At 65.0% G+C, this 27,698-nt stretch overlaps 1 protein-coding gene across 2 annotated transcripts; it reads left to right on the forward strand.

Annotated features, from left to right (window-relative positions):
• Positions 1 to 359: 359 nt before the first annotated feature.
• Positions 360 to 26,826, forward strand: MCM3AP (minichromosome maintenance complex component 3 associated protein). Of its 2 annotated transcripts, XM_037524843.2 has the most exons (28): positions 360 to 1,569; positions 2,042 to 2,265; positions 4,216 to 4,294; positions 4,484 to 4,628; positions 6,099 to 6,277; positions 7,535 to 7,674; positions 8,521 to 8,718; positions 9,007 to 9,275; positions 10,074 to 10,236; positions 11,015 to 11,175; positions 11,569 to 11,810; positions 11,920 to 12,077; positions 12,678 to 12,778; positions 15,467 to 15,598; positions 15,813 to 15,926; positions 16,621 to 16,773; positions 17,564 to 17,761; positions 18,388 to 18,456; positions 18,787 to 18,921; positions 19,626 to 19,779; positions 20,762 to 21,020; positions 21,103 to 21,200; positions 21,644 to 22,034; positions 22,730 to 22,987; positions 23,185 to 23,314; positions 24,228 to 24,431; positions 25,144 to 25,294; positions 25,859 to 26,397. In XM_037524843.2, exons 1-28 carry the CDS (start codon positions 360 to 362, stop codon positions 26,009 to 26,011), a joined length of 5,868 nt encoding a protein of 1,955 aa, XP_037380740.1. In that variant the 3' UTR covers positions 26,012 to 26,397. The 2 variants fall into 2 exon arrangements, with proteins under 2 accessions (XP_037380740.1, XP_037380739.1); XM_037524842.2 differs by having other exon boundaries at positions 25,144 to 26,826.
• Positions 26,827 to 27,698: the final 872 nt, after the last annotated feature.

Consider the following 27,698-nt stretch of genomic DNA (forward strand, 5'->3'; position numbering starts at 1 on the left):
GCGGGGCGGGCGGGCGGGGGGCGGGGCGGGCGGGCCGCCGGGCGTTACATTGTTGCGCGCGCCGCCGCGGGGGCCCGGCCGGGGCGCCCCCTCGCCCGCCGCGGCCTCCCGGGCTCCCGCCGCGCAGAGCCCCGGCCCGCCCCGAGGCCCGGGAGCCCGGCCGCCCGCGCGGCGGCGCGCAACAAAGTAACGGCCTCGGCCCCCGCCGCGCGGGGCGCCCGGGCGCGGCTCTGCGCCCCGGCGGCCTCCCGCCACCTCCGCCCTTGTCTTTCAGCCTCCCGGAGCGGCGCGAGCGCCTCCGTCCGCGGACGCGCCGAGGACCGGCCTCGCCGGGCGGGGTCGCCTCGCGGGGGCGGAGGATGAACCCCGCGGGCCCCTTCGGGGGGCAGCCGCCCGCCGCGTTCCCGCCCGCCAGCAGCGCCGTGGGCACCTTCCAGGCGAGGGCGCCCTTCCGCTTCGGCCAGCCGCCGCTGTTCGCGCAGAGCGGCCCGCTGGCCGGGAAGACCTCGGGCTTCGCGCAGGGGCCCGGCTTCGCGGCCCCCGCCGGCGCGAGTCTCCCCTCCTCGTCGCACACGCTGGGGTTCCCCCAGGCCGCGAGCGTGGGGCCCTTTCCTGGGCTTGAGCACACCCCCGCCTTTGCGGCCACCTCTGGGCCTCCCGGCTCCTGTGCGCCCGCGAACCCGGGCTTCAGCTTCAAAGCGCCCAGCGCGGGCGCCTTCCCGAGCGCTTCTGCCTTTGGACCAGAAACAGGAGAAGTAGCAAACCTTAGTTTCGGGAAAACAGGTTTCAGCTTTAAACCTCTGGAAAATTCGACGTTCAGACCAATATTCGGGACTGAACCTGAGCCGGAGAAAGCTCAGACCCAAACCGCTTCTGGGTTTTTCACATTCCACCATCCAAGCAGTAGTGGTCCGGGCGGTCCGGCCCCATTCTCCTCTCAGGTGACCAGCGCCCCTGCGGCCAATTCCAGCTTTGCGTTTTCAAAGCCCGATACTAGTAATAATTCGTCACCTGCCTTTGCTCCTTCTTTGTCAAGCCAAAATGCGGAAGAAGAGAAGAGAGGCCCCAAATCACTTTTCGGAGGTTCTGGTAGTTTTGCCCATTTTCCCGTATCTTCGGGATCTCTGGGGGAACCCTTTCCAGGTAGCAAACCTGGTGTTAGGCAAGGATGTGAAGAAGCTGTTTCCCAAATGGAGCCACTGCCCAACCTCATGAAAGGCCTGAAGAGGAAGGAAGACCAGGATCGCTCACCAAGGAGACATGGCCACGATGTGGCGGAAGACCCAGACCCCCTGTCTCGTGGCGACCACCCCCCGGATAAGCGCCCTGTCCGCCTGAACCGGCCGCGGGGAGGCTCCCTGTTTGGCCGGACAATACAGGATGTCTTTAAAAGCAACAAGGAAGCCGGTCGTTTGGGCAGCAAGGAGCCTAAGAGGGAAATTGGCTGTTCCGAGCCTGCAGAGAGTGACCCCACAGCCGTCCTGGGAGGGAGTTCTTCTGTCCTGGCATCATCCCGGCTTCCAGGTGTGAGTAAAGAGGAAGAAACTGAAAGTAGAGACAAAAAAGAAGGTGAGTGCTAGAGACAGGGCAGAGAGTAAATCCGGGTCTGGGAATTTCCCCGGTGCAAGCTTGACTTTCCCGGGAAGTCACTCTGACCCCGGGGAGGCTGACGTGCCAGCTCTACGGGGGTCCCTGTTCTCGCCCTGTTGCTGGACCACAGCACAGTTAGTGCCCCCCTCCCAGGCACCAGGCCCCCACCCCACCCGCAGCGACCTCGAGCAGGGCTGTGGTGCAGGTCCACGTCACCCTCCCCTGCGGCCCGTGACTAGTCTTCCTGCTTTGGTGCCAGTCACTGGTTCTTTAAACGTTCCTGTGGGGCTCATTGGTGAAGGGCGAAGCACTTCGGAGCCAGTTAACAGCGTGATGCTGCAGCTACTCGTTATTCCTGAGGCCTGCTTTGCTCTTAGCTCCTGCTAGTCATCTTTCCTGTTGTTCAAATCGCTCCATTTACTGCCTCTCTGATCCCACCCTGATCCCCCAGACTCTCTGAGGGGGCCTCCTGGGCGGCCGAGCAAGAGGAGCGAGAGCACAGACAGCTTCGGGGGCTTGTCTCTAGCTGAAGCCACAGCTATCCAGTGCAAGAACATCCCCGACTACCTCAACGACAGGGCCATTTTGGAGAACCACTTCGGCAAAATCGCCAAAGTGCAGCGTATCTACACGCGGCGCAGCAAGAAGCTGGCGGTCGTGTACTTTTTTGATCACGTAAGTGCTGCTGGCAGCGTCGTGTGAGCAGGTGGAGTAACTCAGGGAACTTTGTCATTTTTTTTAAAACAGTTTATGTATATAAGAGCTGGGGTACAGGCCAGAGGGGTGTGGGGGGGTTTGAAAGGGTTCACTAGAGACAGAGTGGGGAAAAGAACAGGCAGATCTACTGAAATACACTGCTGAGGGGAGCAGCGGGTGCAGCAGGAAAGGTCTGCTGCGCCATGTGGGTAGCTCTCTGGCCAGCCGGGGATTGAACTCGTGCTGCAGTGGCTGCAGCTTCATACGTTGCATCATAACCCCTTGCGTCGTCAGGGAGGCCCAACTTAGTCATTTTAAAGTCGAACTTTTTCGCTGGTCGTTAGCATCTTGCTGGGATCTAGACTAGTGTTCCAATTTTTCGTCCTTGGCTTGGAAGGCGGGAGTAGCTCTGCCTGCCTCCTGGCTGGGAATCATTGTGAAAAGCTCGCAGGCCCTCCTGAAGGTGGCGTTCTCGAAACATCAGGAATGGGTTCCACCAGCTCAGGTTTCTCTGAGACCGAGAGGAGTGCTCTGACCGCAGCATGCTTTTTCAAAGTTGGCTTTTTTCGGCTGGCGTTATTTGGTTGTGGTCAGTGATCGCGAACACATTGAAACGAAGTGGACCCGGTAAGTCAGGTGGTCCTGGCCCAGGAGGTGTCTGCCATGGCTGGCCCGACGTGACTGACTGCGAGTGTGGGTCAGCCCGTGTGTGGCTGCGCCTGGCGGCAGGGTGCTGCGTGCTGCGCTCGTATGGGTGGCTGTTTTTCCTGGTCCTGTTGGAGTTTGTGAGGCGCCGAGCTTGTTTCACATGCTGGCCACCCATCACAGACCTCAGGCCTCCGCTCTGGCCGTGCAGACACGCGGTCACACCTTCGCACACGTCAGGCTGCACCACGTGAGCTGTGAGGGCGTGCGGCGGTGTGCGGCACCGGGGTGTCGGGGCTGCTCTAGATCAGCGTGGATCTGCCAGGGCTGCTCGCCTCCTGCCCCTCTGTCCCCCTCAACCACTCTTCACCTCGAGCCTCCCTGTGGGTCAGCGTCCTCCGTCCGGTATCCGAGGTGGAAAGCTCGTGCTGAGGTGCGTGCGCTTTTCGCACCGGGTGCCGTGCTTCTCCCTACGGAGAGGACTTTACGACCCTGCGACATGAGTTGTATTCTGGCTGCGTAACCGAGGCCGTTACCATCTCTCTGACTTTCCGATGGCCCGAGTAGAAAGTAATTTCTGAGCGGCGGCTCCGCCCCCCTCCACAGTGAGGCTGCGTCAGCACCTCACGCCTTCCGCGCTGCAGTGCCTGGGTCACCTGCTGCTGAGCGCGGGTGAGAGCGCGAGGGCCCGCTCCCGCCCTTCTGTGCCTGGGCCCAGAGTGCAATTGTTCGTGTCCGTCCATTTTAGAAAAGCTACGCTTTGGCTGTTCAAGTGTGACTGTTAATGCCCGCTGAGCCCTACGCGACACGGGATAAACGTTATGCGACACGGAAGTAGCGTGGCTGAAAGCAGCCGGTTGCCATGCACGCACAAAGGCCTGGCCCCCACGTCACTGGCCACTGTGGCTGCCCCTGCACACCCTCCCGTGGCGTCTGGCCGCTTCCTTCTGCGGTTGAGTGTGCACTGCAGCCCCGTGTCTGGGTGTGTGGTCACATGCCGGGGCCCTCGCCTTAGGCGAGTTTGGGCGTCCTCACAGCAAAGCCAGTCACGTCACGACAGAGACCAACACATTGGTACTTGTGAGGCAGGGGGTGGGGCGGATTGTGGCTGCTGTGATTGAGGCAGCTGGTGTGGATGGAGGGCGCGCTGGCCTGGGTGGAGCAAACGGAGGGCACACGGGCCTGGGTGTCGCCCTGTTGTGTGGGGTGCACCTCCACGTATTTGGGGTTTGGTCATGTTTTCTCTGGCTCTTGCGCCCCTTCACTGGCTGTGGACTGTTGCAGGCATCCGCAGCCCTTGCCAGGAAGAAGGGGAAAGGCCTGCACGAAGACGTGGCCATCTTGTGGCACAAGAAGAAGATAAGTGAGTTTCTGGTGGCTCTCGGCAGTCCTTGCTGTGCACTTGGTTGGAGCCTTGGCCCAGGGGAGGGCGGGCTTCCCCCGCCCCTTTGTAACTTGCCGTGACGTTCCTTCACGGCCACCAGACGTCGCTAAGCAGAGGGGGCAGCCCGTTGGCCTGGCGACCACAGACGCCTCACTTTTGCGTTCTCAGGTCCCAACAAGAAACCGTTTTCCCTCAAGGAGAAGCAGCCGGGCGACGGCGACACGAGTCAGGGCGCCGAGGACACGGCCTTCCCACACTCCTCTCTCGGCAAGGCTGCGGCGCGGGCTACAGCCGGCGGCCTCCTGAGTAAAAGGTGCGGCCCGTGCTCTGCTGCCGGTGCCTTCCGTGCTTGCGGCTCCTTTGACACGTCACGTTGTTGCTGGACGGGTACAGGCCCCGGCCTCGGCCCGCCCCACGCTCTGGCCTCCCAGGCGGGCGAGCTGGGAGCAAACCAGCCCGAGCCCCGGGAATTGGAGGGAGGCGCTGATGGCCCGCTTCCGGACTCCGGGGCCCCGAGACCCTCTGGTCAGGACCGGAAAGAGGCTCCACAGCCCGGCGGGGGCAGAGCCAGGGAAGAGCGCAGGGCTCTGGGCGGGGGAGCCGCCCTGGGGCCACGCAAGACCCAGGGCTGGGTTTGCGGCAGAGGAGTCAGCCCCACCGCTGAGGAGTCTGAGAGTGTGGGCTCAGCCAGCAGCCACGCTTGTGCGGGCGCAGCCCTCCTTGGGCGGTATGAGCACCGCTGCAGCCAGGGCGTCTTGGAGGCTGTGCCCGCAGCTGTCTGAGCCAGCCTGCTGTCGGGATCCCTCTGCGACAGCCCCTTTGGCGCGCTGTCGAGAGCTCAGATGCGGCTGGCAGAGGCCTCCAGACCTGGGTCATCAGGCTGTTTAACCTGCTGTGCCCGAACCCCGGCCCGGCCGCCCTGGCTCAGGGTGAACAGTGGGGTGCTCTGTGACACCTGGGCGGGCGCTGAGCAGGGCTGTGACAACGCGAGGGCCCCTTCCTGCTCAGTCCACGCCTCACACGCTGTCAGGCCATCTTCCGGGGTCAGTTCTGTCAGCGTTCACGTTCTCTTGACTGCTTGACTGGCTGGAATGACTACAGGCTGCGTAGCCTGGTCTCGTGGGCTCCAGCAGGGCGTTGGTGCTGCTCATGCACAGCGGTCCTGTCTTGGCCACCTTGTCACCGGGCAGCCGAGCACAGCCTGAGGCTGGTGGGTGAGGGCTGCGGTGGATGAGGTCCCCCCACTCCCGGCCTCATTGCTCGCCAGGCGCCCCCACCCCGCCCCGGGCACACTTGGCTGACTGTGTCCTCTCACACCCCATCTACACTGAGCCGCAGCTGCCACCTTCCTCCCTCGCTGCAGCCAGTCTCTTGCCACATTCAGGTTCACACTCACTGAGCCACCTGGATGGGGTTGGAGGGGCGCGCGGCTGGCTCTCTTCGGGATGTCCTGCTGCGAGGAGCCCCGTGGGCGGGAGGGCGCGTGGCGTCTTGTGTTGCGCTCTGCTCAGCTCTTTACTTGGGCTGGGTGCTGTTTCTTGGGGACAGAAGGCCGCGGGTGCACATTCCGTTTGCTTAAACAGGCTCCTGTCTTTAAGGATGAAGAAGTGTTTCTAAAGCGGAAGCACGGGAGTGATCTGAGTGATCTCTCTGGGCACTTTACTGCAGGGTCCAGCTCGAGTGCTTCATGCTTAAAGGGTGGGAGACTCGGAGGGCTGCTGGGACATGGCTGTGACCCAGCGCCTGGCGGGCCTGCGGCCTTGACTCCTCATTTTCTTTGCAGCTCCCCCGTGAAGAAACCAAGCCTCAAGTTTGAGGGCGACCCTTTCGACTCGGGCTCTGAGTGCCCCGAGAGCCTCGGGCCTTGTGTGTCGTCCCTCAGCACCCTGATAGGCACTGTGGCTGAGACGTCCGAGGAGAAGTACCGCCTGCTGGACCAGAGGGACCGGGTCATGCGCCAAGGTGCGGTGCGCCAGTGGGCCAGCCAAGGGCGTGGGTGGTCTTCCCTTTGGCCACGGGGGGCCTCGAGGGCCATGTCGCCTCGCCGGCTGCGGGTTCCGGGGAAACTGCAGGGGGGCCTTATGGCTTTGCTATGGAAGAAAGTCCAGAGATGGCTCCATGGCGACTCAAACAACAGGGTAGCTTTTCAGCCTCAGAGATATGTTTTTAAAAGAAAAAAATGAAGATTTTCTTTGGTGGAAACCACCGCGATGAAACTGACAAAGCGCCTGAGCAGGGGCTACGCCTGGGCTCGTCTCCCAAGGGCCTGCTCCCCTGATCCAGAACGTGCATGGGGGCTGCTGGGGCTGGGGCCTTTCACGAGTGTGGCCGCCACAAGCAGGGCTCGCCCCGGTTTAGCTATTAGATAGATGGGTCTGGCCGGTGTGGGCAGCAGCCTCCAGTGCAAGGACAATGCCCACCGTGCCACCCCCAGAGCCTCGGTGGCGTTGCGTGTGTGTGTGTGCATGTGTGCACGGGGGTGTGCTCAGGAGACTCACACAACGGCCTTTTGCAGCAACAAAGCTGAAGCCACTTGGGGGGTTCTGAGCTGCTGCAAGGTGGCCGGCCCACTGCAGCCCATGGCTGCCCGTGTGTGTGGACGGCGGGGCTGCGGTGTGAGCTGCATGTGCACAGAGCACAGGGCCACGCCCCAATAAACTCGCCCGCGGCGTCCGCTGGACCTTCCGCCAGCCACCAGCACAGCAGGCGCATGCGTGCACAGGCCGCGACCCCGAGGACTGCCCTTGTCCTTCTCGGGGGCCTTTGAGATCAAGCTTGAGGTCAGGTTTTCTCTCAAGTTTAAGTAGCAGGGCCTCCTGGAGAAGGTGCCAGGCGCTGCCGGCACGTTACAGCAAAGCAGTGACAAGGTTGCGGTGCTTCGAAGTGAAAACATGGCATGTCTTTCAAGCGGTGAAATGACCCCATCTCTCATTTCAAAGACGCTTTGGCAGCGTGGGCAGTAGCGCTGGGCGGCCTCCGCTGTGCTTCCCGCTGCCTTGACATGGCGAGACGCGGAGCCCCGGACACAGCCCGCCGTGCAACGGGCAGCCCTCTCAGGCCTCTGGGGTGAGGCTGATGACCGTGAGACGGTGCTGCGGCTGCCACCCCCGGCCCCCTGGACCTGCCAGCACTGGGGGGTGATGCCCCCCTCCTCGCCCTGGGCCCGCGTAACTCTGGCTCGGCCCTCCCTGGCTATCACTCACTTTCCCAACTCCCCAGTGCGCGTGAGGAGGACAGGCCTGGACAAGGCCAGGACCGTCGTGGGGACGTGCCCAGACATGTGTCCCGAGAAGGAGCGCTACATGCGGGAGACCCGGAGCCAGCTGAGCATCTTCGAAGTGATCCCGGGGACTGACCAGGTTGGTATCCCGCGTGTGCATGAGGGGCGGGGCGGGCGGGGAGGAGCTGGTCTCTGATGGGCCTGAGCGTGTTGGTGTTTGATTCGGACTTGTGTCAGTGGCGCCTTCTGGTGTGTGGGTCACGGTCCTGCGTGTGCGTGGGGTGGCTCTGGCCCTGGGCATGGGAGCACCCGGCTGGTCTGCAAAGCTTGTGTTGCTGCTCACGGTCCCTTGTCTGTGGGCTCCGCACAGCCAAACTCCACTCGCGGACACTGGGTGGGCCACGCGTTTCCCTCACTGTGGCTGCTTGTGGCCCCCCCGGGCGCGTGCCGGGGTCGTGGAGTGGGGCCCGGGTCACTGGCTGGCTGGGCGTGGCGGCTGCTGCATGCAGGTGCGGCCTCTCGGGGCTCCTGACCACGTGTCGCGTGTGCTCCCCCTACCACCTCAGGGTGCTGCAGCTCTCGGTCCCCCCCTCCACTTGCTCCCTGCGTACGCCTATCTCCTGGCAGGTGTCCGGAGGGCCCGGCGGGTGGAAGCTGCCAGGGCACCTAGGCCAGTCCCCCAGCCCCTCATCTTCAGCCCCAGCAGACGCCCTGCCCGTGCCCATCCTGCATCTCCTGCCCTGGGCCATGCCTGTCCAGGCCGGCTGCCCCTTACCCGGCCCCATGGACACACCTCCACCCTCGGCGTGAGCGCTTCTCAGCTGCGCCCATCACGTCTGTCAAACAGGCCTTTGGAGCGTCTGTCTCCACGTCTTCTCCTTCTAAGAGCAGCCTCATGTGTGCGAGGCACATCGCAGGGTGTGGTCTGGGTGCCATGGGGGTGACTGCAGCCCTGGGAGCCGGCTCAGCTCTGCCCCTGTGCCAGGTGGACCACGCGGCAGCTGTGAAGGAGTACAGCCGCTCCTCCGCCGACCAGGAGGAGCCCCTGCCGCATGAGCTGCGGCCCTCGGCCGTGCTGAGCCGGACCATGGACCACCTGGTGACCCAGATCATGGACTCGAAGGAGGGCAGCCTGCGGGACTGGTACGACTTCGTGTGGAACCGCACGCGGGGCATCCGGAAGGTACCGCCACCGCGCAGGAGCCGGTTTTGTACGCGGTCCCAGCGGGGGTCTGCCCATTCCTGGCACCTGCACGCACCCTGAGTCCGCTGCCCTGCTACGCCACCCCTGCCAGCTCCCCTCCCTGTTGCAAGTTGGAGTTGGGGACCTGGGGGGACATTCCCACAGTGGGAATGTCCCAGCTGTGGGTTCTCTGTGTGGGGGTGTGTACGGGGGCATGCGGGCATGTGCTTGGGGGGGTATGCGTGGGGGTGGGCGCTGCCGTGGGCCCTCACCGCCCTGCCTTGCCAGGACATCACGCAGCAGCACCTGTGTGACCCGTTGACGGTGTCCCTGATCGAGAAGTGTACGCGCTTCCACATTCACTGCGCCCACTTCATGTGTGAGGAGCCCATGTCCTCCTTCGACGCCAAGATTAACAATGAGAACATGACCAAGTGCTTGCAGAGCCTGAAGGAGATGTACCAGGATCTGCGGGGCCGGGGCGTGCTCTGCGCTGGCGAGGCCGAGTTCCAGGGCTACAACGTCCTGCTCAACCTCAACAGGGGGGACATGCTCAGGTGGGCGCGTCCTTGGGCTGCCCGCGCCGTGCTCTGCTGCGGAGCCCTGGGTGGGGCTCGGCCACTGTGCACCCCGTGCCTCTGCCCTGGGCGGCGCCCTCCGGCACCATGGGCCTCTGCCCAGCAGGGCCAGCCGTGAGCCAGGCAGGACCAGGGCGTGAGCTGTGGGCTTGCTGTGCACAGCCGTGTTTCCTGAAGCACGTGCTGGCTCGGCCCCTGTGTGGGGGAGGAGACAGCATGTGCGATAAGTTTCCTGGGTGGGGTGTGGGGGTGGCAGTGTGCCCTGGCCCTCCCGGGGTCACATGGCGGTCCCGGCCTGCCCCGGCTCGCATGCAGCTTCTCGCTTCGAAATTCCCCTGTTCACGAGGAAGCTCCTAGATGGGGTTTGCCCTGAGGCCTTGTCACGGGACATCAGGACGTGTGGCCGACTTTCCTCTTTAAGGGAGGCTGCGATAATGGGCTCGGGGAGCTAACTGGTCAGTGCTTGGACAGTCTAGTGGAGTCGGTTTGTTCCTAAACAAGCTCAAATCTCTTTCCTCGGCGTCATTGTTAAGCGCGACCAGTAGTCAGTTGGCACCAAAGTGACTTAGGAAACGCCCCGGAGTCGCAGCTCGAGCCTGGCTACTTCACTCATCATCTCAGGCAGGGCCTGCCCTGTGCTGCCCAGGGCCCTTTGCAGCCAGCAGCCCAGCCACGGGGCCTCTCAGTCTGGGGATCCAGCCCTTTCCCACTCCTGCTCTCGCAGATGCAGGTCTGGTCCAAGTCGGCGTCTGACTTCTCGCGTGTCTCCCGGCGCAGGGAGGTGCAGCAGTTCCACCCTGCGGTCAGAAACTCGGCCGAGGTGCGCTTCGCCGTGCAGGCCTTCGCTGCGCTCAACAGCAACAACTTTGTGAGGTTTTTCAAACTGGTCCAGTCTGCATCTTACCTCAGCGCCTGCCTGCTACACTGTTATTTCAACCAGGTGAGTGTGCGGTGCCTCCCATGCGTCCCTCCAAGGAGGCTCCCGTGCCGCGTCCACCACCACCTGCGGGGCCGGGCACCCAGGCCCTAGGGGAGAGGCCTCAGAAATGCTTTTCTGGGGGTTCCGTGAGTGAGCGCAGCATGGCCGGCCCGGCATGCCCCAGAGCGCCCTCGCCCCCACCTCTCGCGCAGGCGGGGGTCTGCGGAAGCTTGCTGGGGTCGAATCTCACAGACGTTGTCTTTCGGGTGGTGGTTTTGCGTTACTGTAACGTTCACCACTTGCGCCTACTGTAGCAACGTTGAACAGAAAGAGAGGCAGCCCCGTGTCTCGTGTGGACAAGCGAAGGGCCTCGCGGGTCGTGTTCGCCCAACGCCGCGTGCCGGTCTTAGGGCCCAGGGCTCGGCCGCCACCACCCACCCCCTCTTGCTCTCTGGCCTGTCCCGGGGCCGTGGCTGTGCTCGCTCTGGCAGCGCAGGACGCTGCCGGGCACCGCCTGGACCGCACAGTGCCTGAACAGGTGCAGCCGGTGGCTCCTGGGCCGCTACCCACACACTTGCCGGCCACTCCTCTGTCCCATGGAGCACATGTCGTGAGCCTACCTCATCCTGCTCTGGCCTGATGCCCCCCCAACGGCCTCTCCGACCCTTTGGCGACAGGGTCACTCCCTGCAGCTGATGCGCTGCTGCTTTTCAGGAGTCGAGGCCTCCAGCTCCAGCGCTGCCAGGCGCGTCCGCAGAGTGCGGGCCTGCGCAGAGCCAGGGTGACCCCTCTCTCTCAGATCCGCAGGGGCGCGCTGCGGGCCCTGAGCGTGGCCTACACCGTGAGCACCCAGCGTGCCGCCGCCTTCCCCCTGGAGGGCCTGGTGCGCACGCTGCTCTTCCGGGACAGCGAGGAGGCAGCCGACTTCCTCAGCTGCCACGGCCTCTCTGTGTCCGAGGGGTGAGTGTGGGTGGCTCCCTCCCCCCGCCCAGCTCTGATATGGGTGGGGATCTGACTGGCACAGGCCCCAGCGTCCCTGGTGCGACCGGGCTCAGGCCCTGTTCCCTGTGGCTCCGGAGTTGGCTTTCGTGAGTTACTGAAGAGGCAGCTGGGCCTTGCGCCCCTCCCTGCAGCATGGTTCTTGCTGACCTTTGGGAGCCCGTCCCTAACCACCCACAGCTGAGGCCTCGCCAGGGACCCCCAGGATGGCCCCAGACGCCCTTGCTGCGTTGGGCCCACAGCTCCTAACCTGGCCCCTGCCCGCCTCCACGGGTGACTGTCACTTGGCCAGGCAGCCCCCGCCCCACATGGCCCCCATGTGCTCACCTGGCCCCGCGGCCCTCTGCTCGGCAGCTTTGTGGAGCTGAGTCGGACGGCGTTCCTGGAGCCAGAGGGACCGTGCAGGGCCAGGAAGTCGGAGCTCATCTCCAGGAAGCTGGCGGTGTCGGTGGGGGAGGTGGTGCACGGAGGGCCTCTGCCCCCCGCCCCCCGGCACACGCCTGTGTGTAGCTTCAGCTCCCAGAACAAGTATGTCGGGGAGAGCCTGGCGGCCGAGCTGCCCGGGGGTGCACAGGGAGCCAGCCTGGATGCGGCAGGTGGGTGAGGCGCTTCCCAGGGCCGCAGCAGAGGCCCGCGTCCTGCCTGGCTGGGGAGGCCCCCTGGGTGCTCTGCTCACTGTGGCTCTCGGCCGCCACGTCCTTGCAGGTGGGGTCAGAGGGGAAACGTGTGACGAGGCGGGTGCACCCCTGCTACAGCCCCTGCCCACGTCTGTACCTGCGCCGCTGCCCCTCCTGCCGGCACCCAGCCTCCTGCCACCCCCCGAGCTACTTCCAGCGCCGCCCACGCCCGCGTACACCGATGCGGTAAGGAGCCTTCCGCCCCGCCCTGGCCGACCATGCATTGGCCTGGCCCCAGGTGATTGTCCCGGGCCTCCTGTGCCTGAGCCCTGGCCAGCAACATGGCAAGGCCCCCCCACTCTGGGGCCTGCATCCTGCCTCCCCGGAGGGAGGGAATCCAAGGGGCCCATACCCCCACTCGTCCCCGGCCCCCAGAGCCGGGGGTACATGGGCCCCCCGGGCGAGTCCCCAGGGACAGCGTCCATCCTCCATGTGGGGTCCTGCCAGCAGCCGCTCAGGGAACTGGGCATAGCCCCCCTGCTGGGTTGGGTGCCTGTGGGGGCAGGTGAGGGGCGGCCGCAGGCCTGCAGGTGCCCCAGTGGGGCTGGGGGCAGCCATCCACCTTCCAGCAGGCCCCGTCACCAGGGTCCTTTGCTGAGCAGCTCTGTTGGCCTGGGTGGCCAGCGGCCCTCGGGTGTGGAGTGAGGGTGCCAAGGGGTTGGAGCCCGCTCTGGGGCAGCTGGTATCCTTGAAACCCTCCCGTCCACTTGGGTTACAGGAGTATTCGGGGATGGGCTTGGCCTGCGCCAGGCACAGGCTACTGACACTCCCCCCCTTCTCCCCCAGGCCCTGGTGCAGGTGGTGGATGAGCTGGTCCAGGAGGTTGTGCAGAAGGACCTAGAGGAAGTCAGCGCCGCGGGGGCAGCCTTCGCGGCCACGGCCCTGGGGTGAGTGCTCCCCCAGCGCCTGCTGTGGGTTTGATGGACACGTGACTCCAGGTGTCTGTGCTTTTTGAGCAACACTAAGTTTATTTAAGTTTTGACTTAAAATCTCTTGTTTTTCCAACATGAACGGAACTTATAACTCTAGTACATGAAAATTGGTTAATTTTCCATTTAAAATGAAAAGTGACTACTGTTGCTTGATCTTGGGTTAAATCTCAGTAAGTGAGTTTGGCGGGTGAAGTTTGTTTGGAACTCCACGATGAAATATCCTTAGATGTTTAGAGCAATAGTTACAAGTTTGTTTTTTTTTTTTTTTTTTTTAAGATTCATTTATGTATTTATACGCGCACTGGGCACAGTCAGAAGCGCGGGAGGGTGAGAGGATCCGCCGGAGCCAGAGCAGGGAACAGAACAGGCGGACTGACGAAATACAGTGCTGAGGGGAGCAGCGGGCGGCAGGAGAGGTCTGCGCGCCATGTGGGACCCTCGCTGGTGGCCGGGGATTGAACCGGTGCTGCAGAGGCTGCGGGCAGCTTTGCAGCCCAGCGTTCAACCGCTGCGCCACCTGGGAGGCCCTATAGTTACAAGTTTTTTATACATATGATTATTTCTTTTTAAAGATTTATTTACGCGTGCAAAAACGGGGGTACAGGCCAGAAGTGCAGGGAGGTGGGTGAGAGAATTCACCAGAGAAAGTGGGGCGCAGAATAGGCAGATCTACTGAAATACTGCTGAGGGGAGCAGTGGGTGAGACAGAAGAGATCTGCTGCGCCATGTGGGTCACTCCCTGGCTGGCTGGGATTGAACCCACTCTGCAGAGGCTGCGGACAGCTTCACAGTGTGGTGCTTAACCGCCTGCGCCACCAGGGAGGCCCTACCTCGTTACTCTCTTGATGGTGTCTGTGGATGTACAGAAGCTTTAAATTTGGACATAGTTGAGTTTATCCATCGTCTGCTGCTGGCGCCTGTGCGGTCGGCGTCATGTGTGAGAAACCTTTGATGCCACCGTTAGCCAGATTCCCCGTAGGTTTTCTTCCAAGGCTCTCGTTAGCTCTTAGGGTTAGGACTTAGAACCACTTCGAATCATTTTTGTGCATGGTTTAAGATAAAGATCCAGTGTTGTCTGTTCTCTGAATGGTTTTGGCAACCGTGCACAAAATGAATCAACCGTTTGCTTCTGGTTCTGTCTCACCCCTTCGCGTCTGCCCGACGCCGTGAGCGCTGTGGCTCTGTGTGAAGTGTGAACCTCCCAGCTTTGTTTTTCCTTTCCAAGATCATCCCTCGAAATTCCATGTGAATTTTAACACGTGTTTTTCTGCGTCTGCAGGAAGTGCTGCTTATGGGACGGCCCCCGGGTGCGGCACGGCATAGCCTCACCGCTCCTCAGGCGCGGGCTATCTGCCTCGGGTGTCTTCCTGCGTATCTCTCGGCAGTGTTTCTTCGCTTTTGTTGTACAGGCCTTTATCTCCTTGCTTAAATGTATTTTTCGTTTTATTTTCAGACTGGACATTGTTAGTAAGAAATACCCTGGATTTCGGGGTGTTAGCTCTTATGTCTCAATCCTGGTTAACTTACTGCTTCACATAGGTCTTTTTTTTTTTTTAAACATGTCTTCATTTCTTTTTTGTTGTTGTTGTTAAGATTTTATTTATTTATTTATACAAGCACTGGGTACAGTCAGAAGCGCGGGAGGGTGAGAGAATTCACCAGAGCCAGAGCGGGGAGCAGAGCAGGCAGAAGAGCAGGCAGAAGGACCGAAGGACACTGCTGAGGGGAGCAGCGGGCGGCAGGAGAGGTCTGCGCGCCATGCGGGACCCTCCTCCGGTGGCCGGGGAGCAGCCGGGGATCGAGCCGGCACTGCAGAGGCCGCGGGCAGCTTCGCAACCCAGCGTTCAACCGCTGCGCCCCCGGGGAGGCCCTGCTTCACATAGGTCTTGAGTGGGTTCTTTAGGATTTTCTATGTCAAGATCATGTCATTTGTCAGTCAGCGCTGCTGTTTCTTTTCAGTGTGAATGTCATTTTTTTTTGCCTAAGTGCTCTGAACGTGACTTCCAACGCGGTGTCGAATAAAACGTGGCCAAAGTGGGCATCCTTGTCTTTTTCAGGTTCTTAGAGAAAAAAATTTATTTTTTGCCACCAAATTTGGCGTTACTCGTGCTGTTTCCCACGTGGTCTCTGTGGGGTCGAGCAAGTTTTTTTCTCCTCCTGCTTTATTTATGAAAAAGCAGCGTTGAAACCTGTCCTCTGCTCTCGTGCCTGAGACGGTGGCCTGGCTTCCCACTGCCATCCTGCTGATTTGCTGCCGCGTCAGCCCATTTCCATCCGTTGGTCCAGCTCGCATTCCAGGAGTAAACCCGGCCTGTGGCGCGTCACCTCTCGTGTGTGGCCCGGGCTGTCGGGTTCCTGGTGTGTCTGGCATTCCTCAAGGCGTCCGGCTTTGGTGGGCAGGGCTGGCCAGCCCTGTGGTGGGCAGCATCTCTCTCCGCAGCCTTCCAGATGTGAGTGGGCAGGTGGCCTTCGTCTGGCCCCGCACCGGCCTTCGTTGTGAGGTTGGAGCCGGTCAGTCCTGAGCACCTGGCTGCGCCAGCGTCGTCACGCTTGAGCCGAGTGTGTGCTTTCCGTTGCGGGTGCTAGATTTTAGTTTCGAGGTTTGCTTGGCTTTCCAGAGTGACCCCGCTCTCCTTTGCACAGCGTTTCCAGCGCAGCTGCAGACGAGCTGCTGGCCGCTGCCACTGCGGGCTTGCTGAGGTGCCTCGTGGCTGAGGAGGTGGCCCTACAGAGGGAGCGCGAGGAGGAGGCACGGCGGCGGGCCGAGGAGCAGAGGTGGGGGGGAAGCAGGGGCATGGGGCCCGGGGGTGGGGGGTGCCAACCCTGGGGTGGGGGGGTGCCAACCCTGGCCGGTGCTCCTACTAGCCTCCGCCCTGGGCTCCCTGCATCCCCACACCAGCACCCAGGTGGGTCCCACGGCTGGGAGCAGCTGCCCCGCCTGGCAGTGAATGCAGCGACACTTTCATTTGCTGTCCTTGAACCTGCCCAGGCTGGAAGAAGAGCGAGAACAGGCGCTGACCCAGCTGAGCCAGGGCCTGGCTGCAGAGCTGACCGAGCTCGTGGTGGCCGAGTGCGTGCGGGAGGCCTGCACCTGGGAGCTGCAGTAAGCTGTGTACCGGGAGGGCGAGTGGGGTAGGCGGGTCCCACCTCACAAAGGCTCTGTTCTTCTGGGCAGTGCTTCCTGGCCCGAGCGTGCCTGGCAGAGACGCGTGTCCTGTGGGGGCTGTGTCTGTCGGGAGGGGAGCTGTGCCCCCATGGAGGCTCCTCCCTGTGCCACCCCCATGGTGGGCCTCATCCAGCGGCCTTGTGGGGGTGCCTCAGCTCTCAAGTGGAAGGCCCTTTCCTGCCTGTACGCGGAGCCTCTGTCTGTGCATCAGGCCAGCCCTGGCCACAGTGCAGGCGGGTTCCCCGGAGACCTGCCCTTGGCCTGTGCAGGTCTGCAGGCAGCTGCCCTGGTGGCTGCATGTGGGGTGTCTGCAGGCGTTTCTTTCATGTTCTGGTCTGAGGGCCCCGCCCTGCTGCCTTCCAGGGACAGTGGAGGTCGCAAACATGCAGAGAGCTGAGGTCAGTTGTTGCTGCTGTGCTGACCGTCATTTAAACTTTAACTTTAAAATTTCTGTTAAGAAAAAGATTGTTATTTGGCGGCTGCCCAGGCCTTGGGCGGGAGCCCGAGTCCATGCCATGGCATCTGTCCTTGGCGGCATGAGGACTAGAGGCGTTTCTTGCAGTGCTCTTGGCCTCCGTGTCAGGAGGGCCTGCACGGCCAGTGCAGCTCGCCCATGCCATCCTCTCCCCAGGAGTGCGGTGGAGACGGACCGGAGGGTCCGCCTGGCCCGGTGCTGTGAGGACGTCTGTGCCCGCCTGCTTGGCCTGTTTCTCAAGGAGGAGGTTTTCCAGACGGCAAAGGAGACCCTGCAGGAGCTCCAGTGCTTCTGCAAGTACCTGCAGCGGTGAGTGCTGCCCGGCCCAGGACACGTAGGCCAGCCCTGGCAATGGTCTCTGGTGGCTGCCACTGTCCGCCCTGTGCCAGGCCGAGGAGGTGGGGGCTTTCCAGACCACGGCCTCACGGTGGGCTGCGGGCGTCGCTGGCAGCGAGGAGGCGCGTCCTGGGGACATGGTGCCTGTCCAGCCTGAGGGGTGGGCTTGGCGTGGGGGCGTTTTGGCCCCAGAAGACGAGGACACATGGCTGCAAATGTGGCCTCACATTACCCGCGGTGGAGAAGGGGCTGGCCCAGCAGGGTCTTGGGTGTTCCCCTACTGCCCTGGCCAATTCCCAGCTGGGAGTCAGGGGTGGTGTAGGGGGCATTGGGCTCGGGGCAATTCGCATACAGCTGAGAGCAGGTCGGGCGCAGTGGCCGTGGCAGGGCCCAGAGTGGTGAGCACGTGCCGGGGCTGCGTCCACCAAGCCTTCCTGCAGGCACATGGGAATCACCCAGCCTTTGCTGGTGGCTGCCCGCAGATGGCCGCAGGACCTCGTTGGGCCCCCTGGCTCCCTCGCGGGGGTTGTGCTGGAGGCCCCAAGGGTTTGCTCAGTTCAGGCCACACGTTCACGCACGTGTCCACGTGCTGGCTGGGCCCTGGGCCGTCCCACAGGGTCCGCCCCACCTCAGGCGCTGGGCTCCATCCCCGTCTGAGGTTGTTGCTGATGCGAGCCCCGCACTGGGGCTCAAGCCTGGCTCTGTGCCTGCACCCCGCTGGCCTTCCAGGCACCCAGTGACCATGCTCTGGCCTGTCCTCCAGGTGGAGAGAAGCCGTCGCTGCCCGGAAGAAGCTGAGGCGCCAGATGCGGGCCTTCCCTGCTGCGCCCTGCTGCGTGGATGCTAACGCCCGGCTACAGGCCCTGGCGCCCAGCGCCGAGTGCCCCATCGCCCGGGAGCACCTGGCCAGGGGCCTGCTGGACCTGGGCCACGCGGGGAGAGTGGGCGTCTCCTGCACCAGGTCAGCACTCAGCCCGGGGTGTGAGTGGCGTCCCTGCTTCTGTCTTCGCACCCCCACGTGTCCCCATGCATGTGGGGCAGCTGGGGCCAGCGAGGTGAATGCTCTTGACTGCCTTCCTGACAGGCCCCTGGCCGGGACATGGCCCTGCCCGCTTGCCCCACCGCAGGCCTTGCCCCTCATCACACTCGGGTTCTGGCCACTGGCGTCTCCTGGTTGTCTTGATGTGGGGACACACCTCATGTGTCCTCATCAGGGGAGCCAGAAGTCCGCCTCTGCCCCTCCCAGCTCCCCTTCTTTATGCTTCCAGGCCCTCCTGCTTCCTCACTTTTCTTGCACAGGCTGTCCCACCCCGCCCCCTCTCACAACGTCCTGGGAGGCGTGTTCCGAGGCCAGGGCTGCCCTGGCCTCCCAGGCCTGTGCTGGCCCACAGACGGCTGCTCGGTTCCTGTGGACAAGCACGGCCTCCAGCTAGCTGGTTTATTCACTGAAATCATTTCCTTGGTCCCCTGAGCATCTCCTTGGAGGAGACACTCGCTGACCAGCATCATAGCCAAACACCAGCAGGTGCCTGTGTGTCTCCCGTGGGTGCCCAGCAACCTCACGGGATGCGCGTCTCCCCGTGGCAGGTTGCGGTGGCTCCGGAACAAGACTGCCCACGAGATGAAGGTGCAGCACTTCCACCGGCGGCTGCTGAGGTCAGTGCTCGCCCAGCCTCGTCTGTGCTCCTCTCTCCCCTTCCCCGGCCCCACCCACCGCCTGCCTGCTCTGGGAAGCCCGTGGCGGGACCCACAGCACCGGTCAGCTGTGGCCGGCCCCTCCTCAGACCCCCAGCCCCATCTGGCTCACCCTCACCACACACTGCCCCCGGGCCCCAGCCCCCGGCCCCGCCCTGGCCCACCAGTGAAGGGCAGCATGTCCGGTGGCCACTGCTGAGGTCTGTGTCCCGGCCCCAGCCCCACCCCAAGTCTCACCCTACTCCAGGCCCCGCGGGTCTGCTCACCTCTCACCCTGCCCTGGCCTTGCAGCGATGCCGCGTGGGCGCCTCTGGACCTGCCATCCCTCGTGGCCGAGCACCTCCCCGGGTTGCGGGAGTGTGTGTTCTGGAAACTAGTGCTGGTGCTGCCTGACGGCGAGGAGCTGCCCCTGGGGAGCCCGGGCAGGTGGGCCCTCTGCACCCATGTGGGTGCGGCAGGGAGGGTCTGTCATCCTCCCCCTCCCCACCCCCTCCCCCCGTTGCCTGCCTGCTCTGGGCAGCCCGCGGGGGGACCCACAGCACCAGTCAGCTGCGGCCGGCCCCTCCTCAGCACCGTGCTCTGGGATCTTGGGCCCCTGGGCAGCAGGTGCAGCTTTCATTCCTCTCTGTGACAGGGATGCCCCGAGCCCGGGATGGGCCAGCCCCCACACCCAGTCACTCGGCTGGCTCCCACCTCTCGGTGCCTGGAGGTTGCTGCTGTGGAGTCTGCATGGGTGGTGTCGCGGCAGCAGTTCTGCTGGCCGCAGAGCTGGGGCTCCCCTGGGCAGGGTGCACAGCCTCTGCAGGCCTGCCCCACGCCCACAGGGCAGCGCGTGGTCCCGCCCACCCGGCACGGAGCCGGGTCCTGTAGGTGCCCGTGGGCCTGCTCGGGTGCCGACCCGCCGTGGGCTCGCGGGGACCCGTCTTGGGCCCGGGAAGCGTATGAGTCCAGGCGCGTCTGGTCAGCGGTCAGGGCCTTTCCCAGAGTGAGCCCTGGCTGCTGGCCCGCAGGCAGGCAGGTAACGCCCACACCCCAGCGCCAGGGCTGTGCTGGGTGCTGCCTCCTCCTGCTGAGGTTGTGCAGCCGAGTGCAGGCCAGAGCCTCCCCGAGCATCGCCTCTGCCTCCCCAGGACGCTGGCCAACTGGCTGAAGGTCAAGTTCGTGGGGGACGGCGGCGCGGTGGCAGAGGCAGGCGGGGACGTGCCAGGGGTCCGCACCCTGGCACTGTCCCACAGCCTGGGCAGCAGCGGGGGCCGGGCCGTCTCCATCAATGTGTGTGTGAAGGTGGGTGACGGCTCCGCTGGTCTTGGCTCCCCCGGTCCTGGCGGTCGCTGTCCGGACAGGGTTTCCCTGGGCGTCCAGCTTGGCCTGCTGCGCGCCGCCCCACCCCGTGTGGTCTGCGCCACCCCCTGTGCCGGGGCAGGGGCTCTCCCAGCGGCCCTTCCCTGCCTCGCTGCAGCTGGGGCCGCGGCCTCTCCCGGGACACAGCTCTGTGGCGGGGGTAAGGGGAGGGCAGGGCGGGCATGCACAGAGGCGCAAGCTGGGCCTGTGGGTCTGTGTTCCCAGTGTCCTCCTGGCTGCATGGCTCGGCGTCTTGGTGTGTTCTCCCCGCCACTGCTCGTTCCCCACTTGGTGTTGCCTTGAGCCTGTGTGACCGTGCTTGGGCGCCCCCTCCCTCCCTGAGGACCCAGGGTCTTTGCCGGGCGCCATGGCCCAACTCGCTGACCCCTTGGTTCCCTTTGACACGAGGTCCTCCTGGCATCTGGCTTGGGGGGAGGCTGCCCAGGGTGCGTGGACTCCAGTGCCCCTGGTGCCTGGGGCCGCTGCGCTCCTCCACCGCCTAGGCTTCTGGGGGTCTTTGTGCTGCGGGCGGGGGTGGTGGGCGGGTGCTGTGCCTGGGCCTGTGGCCTGGGCCTCCTCCCGACGGGATATTTGCGCATGGCAGGGGAGCCCGTGGTGCTTGGGCGCTGGCCGTGTCCCTGTCTCAGCCCTCGGTGGCGTCCTCTGTGCTGGCCTGTGCTGGCCCCGCGTGTGCCTGCTCTCTGGAGTGGGCTGCGAGTCTTGGTCTGCTGCTGCGCTGCCCCTGTTCTGTCGCTGGGGTCTGGCCCTCTCACGCCCGTTTAAGGGGACGTGGGGCTGAAGCAAGGTGAAGGGCCGGGTCTACTGACTCCTGTTGCCCCCGCGGAGGTGCCCTGTGCCAGGATGTGTGCCCACTCTGTGGCCTGGCGCCGGCTTGGGCCCATCAGAGGGGCTGGCTGTCTTCCAGGTGGCCCACGGCTTGCTCAGTGACGGCGCCCTGGATGCCTTGGAGACACAGAGGGAGCTCCTGGGTGCCAGCGGGCTCCTGCTGCTGCTGCCCCCCAGGGAGCGGAGCGGGGATGTGGCAAAGGAGAGCGCGCACTGGCTGTCGGCATTGCTGCGGCTCAGGCACCTCTTGCAGGCCAAGCCCTTCCAGCCTGCACTGCCGCTGGCCGTCCTCGCACCCGGCCTGGGGGCGGCTGCCGTCGAGAGGGACATGGAGGAGGGTTGGTGGCCTCCCTGGGGTGCGCACGGCTGGGGGGGGCTCTGGGGGGGGCTGACGGGTGGTGAGCCTCTGTCTCTCCCCAGGCCTAATGCTGCGGGACCTGGTGTCGGCGGAGCTGGTCTCGGACTACACCATCATCGCGATGCCGGACGCCGTCAGCGACTCCCAGGGCACCACAAAGGTGAGGCCCCTGCCGCCCCGCGTCAGCCCCATGCCCACAATCTCGGTTGGGACCATCTGGAAATACAGAGTGAAAACGAGAGACAGTTTCTCTGTCTCTGTAGACAGTTTCTCCAACTCAGTCGCTCACGTGAACGTTTTTAGTGTTTTTCTGTCACGGGCTTGAGGTGAGGCCATTCCCGGCTGTGTCTGGGGTCTGGCATCGGACAGTCCTGCGTCTCTACAGCAGCCCGGCAGCACGGGGTAGGGGTCCGTGGACAGGCGGCCACCGCGCTGCCTTGCAGGAAGGAAGGGCCGGGAGCTGAAGGGTGTGGGGCGGCTGCGGTCCCGCAAGGACGCCGGTGTGGCAAGGGCTGTCTCCCTCAGGCCCAGCCAGTATAGCACCCCGCTCGGAGCCGGGCTCCTGGTGCGCGCCCACGTGACATCTCCCCACCTGGCCTACAGGTCTCGCAGGCCGTGCAGTGGCTGCTCTCCCGCTGCCCCCGCACCCTGGACCTCTGCTGCCAGACCCTTGTCCAGTACGTGGAAGATGGCGTCGGCCGGGAGTTCAGCAGCCGCTTTTTCCACGACCGGAGGGAGCGGCGGCGGGGCGGCCTGGCCTCGCAGGAGCCGGGTGCCATCGTGGAGCTGTTCAACAGCGTACTGGGCTTCCTGGCCGCCGCCGTGTCCTCCGAGCAGCTCAGCGACTTGTCTTGGCCCGTCGCCGAGTTCGCCAAGGCCGGGGGCAGCCAGCTGCTCCCCCACCTGCGCTGGAACAGCCCGGAGCACCTGGCCTGGCTGAAGCAGGCCGTGCTGGGCTTCCAGCTCCCGCAGGTGGACCTGCCGCCCCCAGGAGGTGTGTGCCGGCTGGGGAGTCGCGGAGGTCCCCCTTCCCCGCTGCCATGGCTGTGCCCCCGCCCGCACCAGCACTGTCCCCGTCCCCTGCTGTGGGGTCGGGAACGGAGCTCCGTGGAGTGGGGTATTTGCCCGCCTCGGCGGCGGGGGTGTCTGCTCGGCCTGGAGAAAACTGCAGGCGGTGTCAGGGTTTCTGAGCTGTGAGGCAGGCCCTGCCTGGCCTTGGGCCAGGGGTGGGGGGCTGTGACGGTCAGCACCACCTTGGCCAGAGAAGCCTCTGGCAGTGCCCCATGAGGCCTTGGGCTGTTGTGATGTAGGTGGGCCCCCAGCTGGGTGTGGAGGCCCCTCCCTGGCCTGCTGACCCGTGGCGGGGTGAGGCTGTTTGCTCTGGCGGGGTGGGGGGAGGCGGGCCCCTCCTCTGGGCTGTGTGGGGCAGGGGCGCGGGGTGTCTCGGTTTCCGGGCCTGGACCTCTGTGGGCTGGCAGGTGCCTGAGACTGACCCAGCGCTCCTTGAGCTCGGTCAGCGTGGCCCGGAGCCAGACCACCTGTGCCAGACCCAGTGCCCACCCCCTGCTCCTGGCCTGTGCTGTGGGGCATCGGGGCCCTACAGCTGGCCTCTGCCCAGTTCAGTCTGGGGTGGGCCTGCGTGACCTGGCTGGAAAGCGCATGACGAGCTCTGTGACCCACGCCCCGCAGCCCCCTGGCTCCCGGTATGCACCATGGTGGTCCAGTACGCTGCACAGGTCCCCAGCTCACGCCAGACGCGGCCCGTGCTGCAGTCCCAGGTGGAGAGTCTGCTCCGCAGGACCTACCTCAGGTGGCGCAGCCGGAGCCCCTCCGCGAGCCGGTGCACAGGGCCCTCAGTCTCCCAGGTCCCGTGGGACGACGTCATTGCCCTATGCATCAACCACAAGCTGAGGGACTGGACACCCCCCCGGCTCCCTGTCGCACCAGGTACTCCAGTCGCCCGCCCCAACCGTCCGCCAGCCTCGGCCAGCACGGCTCCCCGGCAGCCTCCACCCCACCCCTGCTGGGACCCCACACCGGGCGCACCTCCGGGCAGCCCCCGGCCCAGGCCCACAACTGGTCAGGGCTGTCCGCAGAGACGCGCTCGGCTGACGCTTCTGCATGTGTTACTGTGTTGTCTGCAGAGGCGCTGAGTGAAGATGGGCAGATCTGCGTCTATTTTTTTAAGACCCACTTGAAGAAGTACGATGCGCCACCATCCTGGGAACGAGCCCGAACGCAGACGCAGAAGGAGCTGCAGCTCAGCCAGGGCCGGTGAGATGGCCGCGCCTCCCCTGCAGGCCTCCTCAGGGACACCGAGGCCCTGGCCCAGCCTAGGGTGGGTCTGCGCCAGCCACATGGGGGTGCGTTGGACCCTCTTCTCCAGACGCCGTTCCTGCCCCCTCCCCGAAGCCATCGTCTACCCCTGACCGTAAAGCTCCCCCTCAAGCAGTCGGAGGATGGCCCAGTCAGGTGCTCTGCCTGGGCGCTGCCGGCCCTGCTTTGCGCAAGACTGGGACGCTGGGGTCCGGGCCTGCTCCCGCTGGCCCCAGGCGCCCCCAATTTGGGGGCTCAGGTGCGGTGGCACCAGGAGCAGCAGGCTGGAGTTGCTGCCCTTACTAGCGCAGACGTCACACCTCAGGGCTCCTTGGCTCACCATGTGACCAGGCAGGTCAGTGACGGCTCATTTGCAGCCGCAGACCTGAAACTGACGCCGCATGGCACCAAGTCCTGTGGACGGAGCTGGCAGAGCCCTGGGATGAGTGAGGGGCAGGCTGGCCCTGCTGGCTGGGGGCGTGGCGGTGCCCAGATGTCGGCCCCGCCTTCTGGAGTCAGGCCACCTAAATCTCCAAAGGACCCCCCCAGTCTTGATAAGTCAATTCTAGAGTTTATTGGGGTGGAAAATGTAGCAATTGCTGAGAGATTTTTGCGGGACAAGGAAGTTCTTTCTGAGGCCCAAGCTCACAGCGGAGCCGGAACAGGCAGGCACACCAGGGGCTACAGAAGCCCAGCGGGCAGCGAGTCAGTGGGGGTGGAGGCGCGGGTGCTGGCGTCCTCTCAGGAAGGGTCAGGGCTGCTGGTGTCATCAGGGCCTGGCCGATTCTGGGAGCCTGAGGGCTAGGGGGAGAGCAGCAGAGCCGCTCGATCCTCCTCCCTGACCGTGAGCCTGTCCCACGTGTCGTTACAGCTCGGGGGTCAAGTCTTTCCTTCCTTTTGCAAACGAGCTTCCCACCCCGAGCCTGCCCGAGTGCTGTAAAGGGACACGGACCCGGGATCCCGGCGCGGAGGGGCTTCCCGGCGGGGAGGGCCTCCTGCACAGTGCCTCTGCCCAGGAGCTGCTGGCCCAGTGCCTGTCCAGTGGCCTGCTGCTGGAGAAGGAGGAGAGCCGCAGGTGAGGGCCGGGCTGGCCAGGCACCGGGGCGGGTTCTCAGCCTGTCAGCGTTGAGCCAGCTCACACTAACGGGGTCACCCCCATCGTGCTCCTCGGAGCCCAGTGGGGGAGACCCCGTGGGTTTTCTGGTGGGAAGCAACAGAGGTTGAGTGTGTCCATGGCTCATGGGCCGCCAGCCGGGCTCCCCAGCAGGCCCTGGCCCCAGGCTCGCCCGTGCCTGCTGTGGCCTCTGCGAGGCACCACCCTCAGCCTGGCCCTCCCACCTTCACTGCTGCGTCTGCACCTCGGGCCGGCCTCCCACCCTCTGTTCTCAGCCCCTGACGGCTGCTCCCACCCGGCCCTGGGTGCCTGGGATGCACGCGGGGCCGGTGCCCGGGTGGACGCCCCGCCCGTCTCAAAGTGGGTCTGGAGCCTTCCTGGGGAGACGGCACAGGTTGGCCCCTTGGGGACGGGGGCAGCTTCCCGAGAGGGCGCGTGTGGACATGGCACGCCAAGTCCAGTCCGCGGGGGTGGAGGGCAGAGAGGTGACAGAGGTCGGCTCCCAGCGGCATAACTGGGTTCGTACGTGTAACAAGCCTGAGGTCTGGTTTGCTTCTCGACGGATGGCGTGACTTGGTTCTGTCCTTAGTAAAAGCTCTTACAAATTTCAAGTACTTGGGCAGGGGGGCGGGGGCGAGCGATGCTGACCTTTGCTTCTGCTCTCGTGGGGCAGGTTTGAAGACCAGCTTCGGCAGTGGCTGTCGGAGGACACGGAGGCGCACGCGGAGCCCCCCTCCCTGCCCCTCTACCTGCCCCAGACGCTGGTGTCGCTGCCCCAGGTGCTGGGGCCTGGGGTGCGGCTGGCAGCTCTGAGCCCTCCTCAGGTGCGGGCCTTGGCACCACAATCGGGCTGGGGCAGTCAGAGTCCCGGGCGACCGTCAGCCTTGCAGCCTGTGGCGGTTTCCACGCATGGCGTGAGGGTGGGCAGGGCAGGCGGGGGGCGCCCTCAGTGGGAGCCCAACTGCCCGGGGCTGGCCTCCGTGGGACGCCAGGCGAGGAGCTCGCAGGGGCCAGGGCCGGCTCCTGCTGTGGGCGAGGACGCCCACGGGCTGCTGTGCTGCGGGAAGAACAGGCTGGGGCGACGCTCTAGTCGCTGCTCGGCTGGTGCTGGCAAAGTACCCCATGCTTTGGCCTGCAGCTCTGGTCTCAAGAAATGGCCACTGACCATGAATGCCCGCGTGCTTTCACCCGCCGCACCAGTAACCACAGTCAAAGCGAGGCGAACCCAGTCTCGGGGCTGCTCTGTCTGTGGCCGGGCAGCTGCCGCTGCTGACATGGCCGGCCCAGTGGGGCGGGAGAAGGGGCCGTGTGAGAGCTGGGCGCGCCAGCCTGCTGCCCGGGGCTCCCTCTGGGGTGGGCGTCCCAGCGTGGTCTCGTCTTCTAAGCAGCCTGCAGGCGCGGGGGAGCGAGGGCCACCGGCTGCGGGCGCCTCTCTGACCGAGCGGCTGGAGCACCTGGAGCGGCTGATCCGGAGCTCGCGAGAGGAGAGCACGGCCTCCGAGCTGCACCTGTCTGCGCTGCTGGACATGGTGGACATCTGAGCCGCCGGGCGGCACTTAACGCTTCTCTCAGAATGACGTCACCTCCGACGCGCACTGTCGGGGACGCAATTATCAATCATGCAAATAAACCACTGGCTGTCTGGAGAGGGTCCTGGTTTCCTGCACGGAAGGCTGTCCTCCTGCCCCATCTCTGATGTCCCACCTGCTTCCTGGCCAAGGGCGGTCACCCAGCTTGTGCTCTGGGGACTGGGCGGCACGCACTGGCGAGGGGACCCTGCCGCTGGTCATGGCTAGGCAGGGAGGGCAGAGCAGCTGGGCGCTCCCCAAGAGGGTATCACGGGGCCGGGGGCATGGCGTGGCACCTGCAGGGAGTGGGGGGCTGCGGCCCAGGGCACGGTGTGAGCAGAGAAGAGGCCTGTCAGTTTCTAAAAGAATCTGCAGGAAGGCCGGCCGGGCCAGTGGGCGTCTTGGGAGGTCTGGGGTGGGCAGTGTCTGTGCTGGCTGCAGTGATGTGGGAGTGGCCATGAGGCGCTGACCCAGTGGGTTCCTCCACGCCCCTCCATGACTCTCCCAACCAGGGTTCTTAGTGACCGCTGACCTGGAAGAGCAGGCCTTGGACCTCGCCCAGCGTCACCCGGCAGCCCCAGGCCCACCCTGTATCCAGAGCAAAGGTGTGGCTGCCCCAGGGCTCCCCTTGAGATCAAGTTCACGCCCATCAAAGAACTAACGTCCCCCACTCCCAAATGCCTAGCAGACCTGCTGAGCGCACAGTGGGGCCGCGCCCATCAGGCCTCGGTGGTGACACCCCCCCAGACCAGCCCAGGGCAGGCAGCAGCATTGGGGGTCGGCTGGGCTGGCCTTCCCACCGGGCCCTCCCTGACCCGTCCTGGGGTGGGCCTCCTTGCCACCGGCTGCAGCGTGGCAGGGCCAGTGCGCAGCGGCCGCGGGGCGTGGGGGCCACGTCCACGGTGCCAGCGGGCCCCAGTGTCCGCGGCGCCGCCCGTCCCAGGCCCGCGACGCTCCGTGGCGAGCAGGCGCGAGGGAGGTGCCCGGCCACAGCGCGTCCTCCCGTCGGCCCCGCGCGCCCCGGGCCGCATCTGCCCGCTGTGCTTCGGCGTTCTCGGCCAGCGACCTTTCCAGCCTGTTGCTTCTTAAATTTTAAAAAATACGACTTTTTAAAATTTTTGCGTAGAACTGGGGTGCAGGCGGAAGTGTGGGGTGGGAGGATCCGCAGAGGCGGAGGGAGCAGACAGGCGGGTCCACTGAAGCCCGCGGCTGGGGGGCGGGGGCGCGGGGGGCCGGGCGCCCTGCGGGGCGCGCTCGGGCGGGGTGGTGACAGCCTGAGACGCCCCCGGGCCACCAGGGAGGCCCCTTTCTTCCCCCTAAGAATCGACTTTTCCTTGTCTTGTTCTGAGGGTCCTGTGCGTCACGGACCCGGGGTGTCTCCCGGCACTCCAGGCGCTGAGCCGGGCGGGTCTGGGGGAGCGGGGCGGGGGGGCCGCGGGCTGGCGGGGGACACGGGCTGACGGCCCGCCCCCGCGGCCCGCAGGAGGCGGCGGAGGGCTTCCTCGGGCGTCGGCTCCGCCGGGGCGCCCTCCTGCCGCCGCCGGCCGCGCGGGGCTGCCCGGGGGGGCGGCGGCCCGGAGGGGCGGGCGGGGGGGCCGGGCCCGCGCGGTCGGCGCGTCTGTCCGCGAAGTCCCGACGCCGGGCGGCCGCGGGGGCCCCA

This window comes from Talpa occidentalis, unplaced genomic scaffold, assembly GCF_014898055.3.
Source record: "Talpa occidentalis isolate TD23 unplaced genomic scaffold, MPIMG_talOcc4v2.1 talOcc4.4, whole genome shotgun sequence".
NCBI lineage: Eukaryota > Metazoa > Chordata > Mammalia > Eulipotyphla > Talpidae > Talpa > Talpa occidentalis.